General features: G+C 34.5%; 3 protein-coding genes across 3 annotated transcripts; 2 read left to right on the plus strand and 1 right to left on the minus strand.

The window, feature by feature from the left end:
• The first annotated feature begins 1,101 nt into the window (after positions 1–1,101).
• Positions 1,102–4,398, plus strand: LOC144411621 (exosome complex exonuclease RRP44-like). The gene has a single exon (XM_078111573.1). It carries the CDS (start codon positions 1,451–1,453, stop codon positions 4,277–4,279), a length of 2,829 nt encoding a protein of 942 aa, XP_077967699.1. The 5' UTR covers positions 1,102–1,450; the 3' UTR covers positions 4,280–4,398.
• Positions 4,399–4,461: 63 nt separating this feature from the next.
• On the plus strand, positions 4,462–8,045 carry LOC120325915 (mitochondrial import receptor subunit TOM40 homolog). Its single transcript, XM_039392091.2, has 9 exons — positions 4,462–4,576; positions 4,873–4,977; positions 5,285–5,352; positions 5,422–5,511; positions 5,582–5,683; positions 5,763–5,868; positions 5,956–6,078; positions 6,207–6,386; positions 7,639–8,045. The coding sequence occupies exons 1-9, from the start codon at positions 4,528–4,530 to the stop codon at positions 7,776–7,778; spliced, it is 963 nt and encodes a 320-aa protein (XP_039248025.2). The 5' UTR covers positions 4,462–4,527; the 3' UTR covers positions 7,779–8,045.
• Positions 8,046–8,306: 261 nt separating this feature from the next.
• Positions 8,307–10,005, minus strand: LOC120325916 (mitochondrial fission 1 protein-like). Its single transcript, XM_078111574.1, has 2 exons — positions 9,865–10,005; positions 8,307–9,100 (listed from the first exon to the last, which is right to left on the minus strand). The coding sequence occupies exons 1-2, from the start codon at positions 9,873–9,875 to the stop codon at positions 8,593–8,595; spliced, it is 519 nt and encodes a 172-aa protein (XP_077967700.1). The 5' UTR covers positions 9,876–10,005; the 3' UTR covers positions 8,307–8,592.
• Positions 10,006–10,464: the final 459 nt, after the last annotated feature.

The following is a 10,464-nucleotide window of genomic DNA, read 5'->3' on the forward strand; positions in this document are numbered from 1 at the left end:
CCACAGTTTGCCATCGCCGTAATATGCAACTTTCAACTCGTGATCATAATTTGAGAAGACATACATAAATAACCCGCGATTACATCACTTTCCCCGTAAGTTCAGCAATCCTTTTTAGAAACCTTTTGTAATAAAAGAAATGAAAATTATTGTAGCTTTTACGACCATCGAGGCAGAGCCACTGTTGTCACCTTTCAACCTCAATACTGATGCCAGATTTCTCCATCACAATTTACATAATTATGCTGTTGTATTCAGTCGCACGTTTAAAATTGAGCAAATATGTTAACGATAAATTCATATTTTTGATTTTAAAATATTTTTAGTTCAATTTTAATTGAGACAAAAAATATTCAAAATGCAAATTTGCCTTATTCGTATTCCGTCCTCAGTTATATTGGCAAGCATGCATTTTACACATGTCTATATCTCAGCTCTATGTTCTCTTAGGTTTTACGCCAGATATCATTGGATATTTACAGATAATTTGGTCGCGGGACTACGCTGACGAATCGAAGGGTAAATAGATGCCGATTAAATAAAGGACGTGTATAAGAATGATTTCTGTATTGATTTAATGCCATACCTGTACCGTTAAACATTAGTTGGGCATATTCAGATATTCGTGTACTAACTTCTGAACTTAGAACCATTACTTACATGCCGAGTGTGGTATTACTAAGCCAGTTATTTTGTTTCTGATGCATGCGGTGAAGTAAATGCAATGAAATTCCTACACTCTACCAAGCGCTTTATGTGCTGGAATGGTTCAGCTTTAAAGCCAACTTCTGAATTTAAATCAGAGTATAGGTTATCGCTTAATTAACATATTATAATAAATAATATTAAGCTATGTTGAGTTGGAACGGTTGGTACAAAAATGTCATAATAATATGATCCCCTTGTAAAATTTTCAAAAATAGCTCATTTCAGCATTTTGTAGAGTACCAGTACTGCTTGCCAAGAGCCTTGTTTGGAATATGCACAAAGTATTATTATTGCGAAAAACATAGCATGATCATACACATTTCTTGCTGTGTTGGTCGCCCTTGTTTCATGGATCTAAATATTGGGATATTTTGAATGTGAGATCTGTGCCCTACTGATATATTAACCAAGATTTTTATTACAATATTTGCATCATATATATATATATATAGTAGAACCTATTAGCAACCAGAGTCCATTTATGATGAATTACTCAATATTAGGTTGACTAAGTGCAGCAGAGGTAATATTATATAAGTATGTAAATTTTAACAAATTTTTACACTTAGATTAGGGTGGCAAACATGCTCAAATCCAAGTTTTGTAACCTGTGATTTGAGAGTGGGCGTGCTAAGAACCAGACCAATATGCTTTCCTGTTGTTATTCCAGCATATTTAGATGAATGGCGAATGAATTTATTGACAATTTTGAAATAAATTTCTATGTTTGAATGCAAGCAAAATGTTAACATCTAAAGTGTTGATGGTAAAAACAAGATCTGGAAAGATTCTGAAAATAATAAGGGAACATTATTTAAGAGATGATATTAAAAATGGTCTTGAATTAAAAGATGAAAAGTCGATGGATGAACATCCTTCTCTCGTCAATAACCTCGTCAATGTGGAACATATTCTAGTTGTTGATACCAATGTTGTCCTAAAGCAAATCGATGTATTACATCATCCCGCTATCAAAAATGTTATTGTTTTGCAAACTGTATTACGAGAGGTGAGACGTAGATCTTCACCGGTATACAAAAAATTGAGGACATTGATTGAAAATCCGGATAAAAAGTTTTTTGTTTTCACAAACGAACATTCCATTGATACTTGGGTTGAAAGAGAGCGCGGAGAGTCTAGTAACGATTGGAATGATCGACTAATTCGAACCGCAACATCATTTTATGATAAATGCTTGGAGGAACGTAAACAGAAAGCTGTTCTTGTTACAAATGATCGAGCTAATAAAGATCTTGCAATTAAGGGTGGATTGTTATCTTTCACTATGGAAGAGTATGTTAAAAATATTGTTGGATTTCCTGAACTTATTGATAAGTTAGCAAAGGAAGCAGACGAGAGCATTGAAGTTGATAAATCAATTTCATACCCCCAGCATTTGCCATTATCCAAGTTACAAATGGGAATAAAACATGGAAAATATCGCCAAGGAAAAATTAACATCAGTCGAGATAACTATCTGGAGGGTCACGTACAAATGTCTGGGGATGATGAAACTAGTATACTTATACAAGGGAGAATAAATTTGAACCGTGCTGTGCATCAGGACATTGTCGCTGTTGAAATATTGCCCGAAAAAGAATGGTCAATGCCAAGTGATGTGGTGCTTGATATTGAAATGCAGCCAGGTGCAGATACTGATGCAAGAGAAAAGAATGTAAATAATACAAATGAAAATCAAGCAACTAAAAAACGAACTGGAAAAGTTATTGGCATTATAAAACGAAACTGGAGACCATATTGTGGTATTTTAGAAGATTCTGGAAATAAAGATATGACCAGACATCTGTTTTCTCCCGCTGATAGAAGGATACCAAGAGTACGTGTAGAAACAAGACAAGCGGCAAAGCTAGTGGGACAAAGAATCATTGTCGCAATCGATAGTTGGGGAAGATTTTCAAAATATCCTCAAGGACACTTCGTTCGGGCTTTGGGTGGAGTTGGAGAAAAAGATACGGAAAATGAAGTTTTATTATTAGAACATGATATTCCACATGAGCCATTCTCAAAAGCTGTTCTTAAATGTTTGCCCCAACCTGATTGGACAATTCCTGAGACTGAAATAAAGAAACGTAAAGATCTACGTTACCTACCAATCTGCAGTGTAGATCCTCCTGGCTGTACTGATATTGATGATTGCTTACATTACAGAGAATTAGAAAATGAGCCCGATTTGTGTGAAGTTGGTGTACATATTGCAGACGTTAGTTATTTTATTCGACCTGGAACTGCTTTGGATGAGGAATCGAAAGCCAGAGGAACAACAGTGTATTTGTGTGATAAAAGAATTGATATGGTGCCTGACGTTTTATCGTCAAATTTATGCTCTTTACGTGATGATGGTGACCGGTTGGCCTTTTCTTGTATCTGGAAATTGAACAAAAACGCAGAAATTGTCGAAACTTCTTTTTGCAAATCAATTATTCGCTCTAGAAAATCGCTTACTTATGCAGAAGCCCAGATGATGATAGATGATAAATCAATGAATGATGATGTTACAATTGGTTTGCGAGGCCTGAATATGCTCGCAAAAATCTTGAAAAAGCGTAGAATCGACAATGGTGCTTTGAGTCTCGCATCTCCTGAAGTTAGATTTCACATTGATAGCGAGACTCATGATCCTATAGATCTACAAACAAAAGAACTTAAAGACACCAACTCTATGGTTGAGGAATTCATGCTTCTGGCAAATTGTTCTGTCGCCAAGTACACCGAATCTGAATTTCCTGATTGTGCTATTTTAAGAAAACATCCTACTCCACCACAGTCCAATTATGATATGCTAATTAATGCGGCCAAGTCTAGAGGTGTTAACATTGAAACTGATACATCACTTGACCTTGCTCGTTCTTTGGATGATGCTCATATTCCAGGTAATCCATATATTCAGACCTTATTGAGAATCATTGCTACTAGATGTATGCTTCAAGCAGTGTATTTCTGCAGTGGAATGGATTCTGATTATCTGCATTACGGACTCGCAGCACCAATTTATACTCATTTTACTTCTCCTATTAGAAGATATTCTGACATATTGGCGCATAGGTTATTGGCCGCGGCAATTGGAGATGACATGACTTTCCCAGCCCTTTTGGATAAACACGAGCAACAAAGGGTTTGTGACAACTTGAACTTCAGACATAGAATGGCACAATATGCTCAACGTGCTTCTGTTGCTTTGCATACTCAGTTGTTCTTCAGAGAGAAAGTTGTCAACGAGGAAGGATTCATTATTGCTGTGAAAAAGAATGCTGTTCAAGTATTGATACCCAAATATGGTTTAGAAGGGACTGTTTTTCTGGATCGTACAATAGATGGGACAGTGGTTCCAGCTGATCAAATGACTTATACAGAGGATGAATGCAAAATTGCAATACGAGGAAGAATCATGCAAGTATTTGACGCAGTCACTGTTGAAATTTCGCATGACAAATCAAATATACAAAGACAAAGAATTGTTATGAAATTAGTTTCCCCCACAATCGCACAGATAAGCGTTCCTCTGCTTAAAGCTGAGGAGAATGCAGCGAAGCGTATGAAGATGGATGAATAAACATGAACCTTTGCTTAGTTTAGTATTTTGTATGGTCCATGAATTTTTGTCTACAAATAGAACATATGAATTTTTCGTGCTATTTTCCTTATTAGCGTCATATATTTTGATTGACCGTGCATACTGAACTCTCCCATCAATTGCTGCCTTTATAATGTTCCTTATTTTTCTTTTCTTTTTATCAAATAGCTTAGATTTTGTAGTGCTGATCAAAACCTTTTTATGCACATATTCAAAGATCAGTAGTCATGGGGAATGTAATGGCATCAGCCGCACCTACTCCACCTATAGCTCCAGGTAAGAATTTTGTAAGTGAATACTCAGTATCACAAACCCTATAGTGGGGGGATAATTTTAATCGGTGGCTTTTCTTTAATTAGAAGCTTCTTTGTGATTGTTGTAACTTTCTGTAGATTCTCCCATGCTGTCAATTTCAGACGAGAATCTGTTAAAATGAATAGCATTTCCATGTAGTTTCTGACATATCTCATGTGAAGATGATCTACATATCTTAATTGTCGTTTGATACGTAATTGTACTGCCTTGATCTCTTATTGAACATTTTTATAGTATGAATGCATTTTCTGATTTAGCCCCCACACCAATCCAAGTGACTGAAGAAAAACCAGCAGAGCAATCACCAACATCACAGTCAACAAATCCTGGAACATTTGAAGAGTTACACAAATTATGCAAAGGTTTGATATTTGAACATCGACTACTTTATCATTTTAAGCCATATCTCCATGCATACTGAAAATTATATGGAATGTCGAATATATTACTTTGATCAAAGGACACAAACATTGATATTGAAAATGCAGTATTGGTTTCATATTTTTCCCGGAAATTCGGTGAATGCTTTTTTGTTCTTAACTTAATATTAAATGGATTTGACTATTCATCTCACTTTAAACATTCCTGACTGTATAACTAGCTGGAATCTTAGTTGCATTTTATTTAAATTGAATGTATTTACCGGTAATAAGTGTTACCTATTTTTAGATATTGCGATGCAACCTTTTGAAGGTATCAGGTTTATGGCAAATAAAGGGTTGAGTTCACATTTTCAGGTATGTTGCGATCAAATTAATGTGTCATTTACGGAATATCTCGGATTGTAATATGTTTGTCATTTTCAGGTCCAGCACACTTTTCATTTGAACAATGAAAAATCTTCATATAGATTTGGTTCAACATATGTTGGAACCAAACAGTTAAGTCCATCTGAGGTAAGTCGCGAATTGAAGGTATTTTATTACATAAAAAATTAAAATCAATCTTTGAACTTTTGTCTTCTAGGTTTTCCCAGTCATGGTCGGAGAAATGGACAATGACGGAAATTTACAAGCGCAATTCATTCATCAAATAGCTAAAAGAATGAAAGTAAAATGTATTGCACAAGTAAGCTCTTTGCTAAGAACTATTTATATTGTTATGTGTTTGGTTCAGTTAATAACTAACCTATGTATGTCATTTTCAGACGCAAGCATCTAAGTTGCAGTCCTTACAAATAGGTACAGATATCACATTGAAAGATTCCACAATTTCTGTAGTCAGTGCTGACCCCGACCTTTTGAACAGAAATGGTATGGTTTGTTTAGTGTCAAAAAACACAATATTTTCGTATATTTGTATAACTATTTAAATAATAATGCATCTATAATTTTTGACAGGTATGCTTATAGTACATTACCTTCAAGCCATCACTCCAAACCTCTCACTAGGATCTGAAATTTTATATCAGAAAGGTGCTGGGAAGCAGCAAGCAATTGTCACCTTTGCAGGAAGATATCAAAGTAGGTCCGATAAGAAAGGGATCAGAAATATGCTTTTACATTAAATGGTCGATTAATACAATTTGAATATACATTTTCAACTGTTGCCAAATCATTTTATCTTAGTAATACACCCTTTCTCATAACAGCTAAAGACTGGACATTAGCGGCAACATTAGGTGCAGGAGGATTGCACACAAGCTTCTTCAGAAAAGCCAACGAAAATGTGCAAGTTGGAGTTGAATTAGAAGCATCATTACGAACAATGGATAGTGTAACAAGCATGGTTTATCAAGTTGATGTCCCAAAAATGAATTTGTTATTCAAAGGTATTGTTTTTTGTACTTAATATATAGAATCCATGTTGCGTCATTGACTAGTAATAAATTTTTAAACAGACATGTACATGGTGACCCCAAAAAATAAGAATCCAGGTAGTTTGAAACATATTCTAGAGCAACGATTCCCAAACTATGGGTCGCGACCCCCACTGGTGGGTTGCAAAAGGAATCTTAGTGGGTCGTGAAAAGATGTAGAAAGCTTTGGTTAATTATACTGGTTATTAGGATCGGTGGCGACTAGCATACGTAATTCTTCAAAAAAATTAAATTGAATTTAAATTCTAATCTGTGAAAGTTTTCTTTTTATGATCTTTTTTTGCTACACAAAGAATATCCATGTGGCTTTTTTACGCATAGCAGTTTTGTACACTGTACAGCACTTCTTACCGCGTTTCCCCAAAATTTAGACAGGATTTAGATTAATTTTCTTTTGAAGAATAATACTGTTTTTTTTGGAAGAGGTCTTTTGTGTTCATTTATCAAAAATAAAATTACATTGTAGAAAATCACAAGATTTTTTACTAAACATTAGGTATATAAAAACCGACATCCATTGTTTTTATTTGTATTTCTTATACAAAAATCAAGTGACAAATATCATAATTGTGATATCACACAATCTTGAATAGTGGTGTGATCTTCACCTTACCTCAGGCCAATGAACCTTTCCTCTCCCACACATTTTAAAATTTATTTTAAGGGTAGGGTTTAATTAAAATCATTTTGAAAATTCAAATTAATATCTTATTTTCAGGCCAGGTTTTATTTTCGAGGAAACACGGTAGTTTCGCGATGATTAGACATTGCTGTGTTCTGTCTTAGGTCATAAAAAAAAAATTAAATTGAAGTTAAGTGGGTGCCAAAAGCTGTGGTAATAAATAGTGGGTCCCAACTCTAAAAAGTTTGGGAACCACTGTTCTAGAGAGAATATAACTTTTATGCAAAGCGTCCTAGATTACTGAAACTTTTTCGTACAATCTTACACAAACAGAAGTTCAAGTGTTAAATAAATTCTTCATTTTCATTGAGGATATTTATGGGGTCTTTTTTTGGTCACCCTGTATATGTGATTCAAATCATACTAATCATGTCAGTGCAAACTCGCTATGAGGGCCAACATAATATTTGTCAAAACTGTTCTGGGAACACCAAGATCATTATTTAATGTTCTGCTATGTTTCTCATTTTACCATTACCTGATCTATCCAGCTTTAACTCAATATTCCACTTTCATCTACAGGAGTTCTGACCTCACAATGGACCATTGGAAGCTCACTAGAAAAGAAACTACTTCCACTCCCACTTACTTTGAACTTAACTGGCACTTACAATTTTGAAAAAGATAAAGTTGCTGTTGGTATAGGTGCAGTACTGGGTTGAATTGTGATTCAGACGTTCATTGGCAATCATTCCTGTTAAACGCTCACAAAAGCCTATACTACTATGTTATATGATTGATGATTTGATGCCTGGTGCTTTGATATTGAGCGAATTTCCATCCAGTGACGAATTCTCTGACTATATAAAGAATGTCGAAACGGCCTTCATTAGTTTGAATTAATTCCAATTTTGTATTGTTATTATAATAATAATGGTCAGTGTGAAGCGATCGTCGCTTAATTTTCCATTAAACAATAGACAATTTTATTAACTTGTTGTTTGTATTGTATGGGTATGCTGTTGGAGGCAAAGAGTAAGGCTTGGTAGCTGGGGTCAAACTTGATACCAAAATAGATGGAGTAGAATTTTTAGTGGCTGAAACTTGATTCAAACTGGCCCTGGTTATAATAAGGTTCAGATAACAAGACTGTGTGATTTTTGTAGTCCTGATAGGTCAAATAGTGCCCTGCATGGCTTCTACCACTGATCTGTGATGTTGAAACTATTAAAAAAACACAAAATCAGCCGAGCAGGATTTCCATAATTTTTACACAAAACTGTACATATAGATTTGATGAATAATAGTTTGCAATAGATTAGGTTAAACATACAATACTTTAATTGCTTCTCACTATTTGTATTTTGTGAGGCAAGATTCTGGTTAGTGAAACAAAAAATACATACTTTTGTGGACCATACCTAGTCATTGTATATTTAAATGGCCACAGTGCGATACAGCAACAATTCATAAGCTTACAAATGTATGTCATAATAAGATCTGAAGAAATTAAATCATTAACAGTCACAAAACACATTATTTCGACCTTGATGCAAGAGCAGCGGCCAAAACACCTAAAGCAGCTACACCCACTCCAACAACAAGACCCGCACCACCTACAATAGCCATTCCAGCCATAGCTTCTTTCTTTTCTGTTTTCTTTATCAATTCTTCAAGTTGTTTTGCTTGGTGATTCTGTGGTTCAACATGTAATATGGCTTTACAGAACTTGAGAGCTTGCTCATAGTTTTTTAGCTTGTAATGTGCAATAGAAATGTAAAATATATAATCCCTTTTAGCGTGATTATCTCCAGTATGATAAAGTTCTTCCAATAATACAACTCCCTTTTTCCAGTCATTTTTATATTGACTACGTACAAGACACCAGGCGTATTCAAACTGAGTTGTTGCTTCTACTTTTCCAATGGCTTCTTCTTTTTTGTATTTTCTTTCAAATTTCATAATATCTTGTGTTGCGATAACTTCATTAATTATCTCTTCCATGGTTGTTGGAAGCTTTGTTTTAAATCTATTACGGTATGTTCTAAAACAAATAAATAAACAAGACAATTTAAAAAACATCAGTCAAACAGAGACAGGAGTAATAGGTCACAAAATACAGGTTTGTTAGAATGTTTTACAACATTATATATATACTATGCAATTCGAGAGTCCTGCTGTACACTAACACAAATGTGTTTCTGCAACGTTTCTTTTGACCAGAATCTGACTTCCTCAGACAAGCAGTTTACAACAACGACGAGAAAAGAACAATCATGCGGTTTAAATAAAGGAGGGATTGGAAGTTAGTCTCTCGCAACCTCTACTGATAACTATATATATACTTAGGTACAACCACCGATTATTTTCTACTTAGTGCAGATCTTGAAAAATATTGAATTATTCAACAAGTAGGCCTATTAAATGACTCCGAAACATTATTATTGAAGTTTCAAATGAAAATTGAATATATGGTCATATTTGAACTGATTTTTAGCTATATTTAAAAAGGGTCAGTTTCATGACTTTGGGTTATAGAAGAAGCCAATATGATTGAATAACTTCAACATGAAACACTACTATCAGATTTTTTCTATTCAAGCCTTATTTTATTTTCGGCACACTTGAAGCATAGTTCAATTACCAATCTAAGTAACAATACCGCCATATCATGCCAACCTATAATGACATCAAAATACTACGTAGTATTCAGATATGTCTATTGTGGGTTTTTTGTTTTTTTGTTATAATTTTTACTTCCCTGTCGAAAATTCCCCTATATTTATTATTAGATACAAATAGGTATACCTTGTTTTCATCGCTTTGGTGTCAACAAAACTGCCAATAAAATCTATCCAAAATTTCTTTCTGATTTGACACACGGATTCCAGAACTCATTTATCCTAATTTCTTCATACCTCCCTATCGAAAGTTAGTAGTCTTTTGACTAAAAATTAGACAAACTCCAATAAATGAATAAACGAGAAACGGTGCGTGGCTCGAGAGTCACAGGCAAACTATCGTCTGGGGAAACCCCGATCCTCACGTGATGTCACGTGTGGGTGATCTTGGGTTCTGTGCAAATTTGGTTTTATTATTTTGACTCGACAACTGACCAGTGGTTGAGTGTTTATATCTGTCAATTATTCAACTATCAGATCCTATCTGGAAGTACATTGTGGTTGGCTTTGTTTAAATTTTCACCAAACCTATTTACTTGATATTTGTGTGAATGAATATGACATTCATATTATATCATTATTTATCGAAATTCGTTCATTGTGGAAAATGTATTTTTACTAGTTGCAAATCCGGTTCAATTCAAGCTCTTTGAATTCATAGAAAACAAGTCTCAGTATTAGCTGATGTGCGCCAATTTGATTTGCAGGTTTTGTGGCATGAGCAAAA

The sequence above is a fragment of the Styela clava genome, chromosome 4 (genome assembly GCF_964204865.1).
Source record: "Styela clava chromosome 4, kaStyClav1.hap1.2, whole genome shotgun sequence".
Classification (NCBI taxonomy): domain Eukaryota; kingdom Metazoa; phylum Chordata; class Ascidiacea; order Stolidobranchia; family Styelidae; genus Styela; species Styela clava.

What these genes read in the sequence shown, in the direction of transcription:
- LOC144411621 (XM_078111573.1), top strand. Translation starts at nt 1,451, where the DNA reads ATGTTAACATCTAAAGTGTTGATGGTAAAAACAAGATCTGGAAAGATT.
- LOC120325915 (XM_039392091.2), top strand. Translation starts at nt 4,528, where the DNA reads ATGGGGAATGTAATGGCATCAGCCGCACCTACTCCACCTATAGCTCCA. An exon ending in GTTACACAAATTATGCAAAG is followed by an intron (nt 4,978 to 5,284) that starts GTTTGATATTTG and finishes ACCTATTTTTAG; the next exon opens with ATATTGCGATGCAACCTTTT. An exon ending in CGACCTTTTGAACAGAAATG is followed by an intron (nt 5,869 to 5,955) that starts GTATGGTTTGTT and finishes AATTTTTGACAG; the next exon opens with GTATGCTTATAGTACATTAC.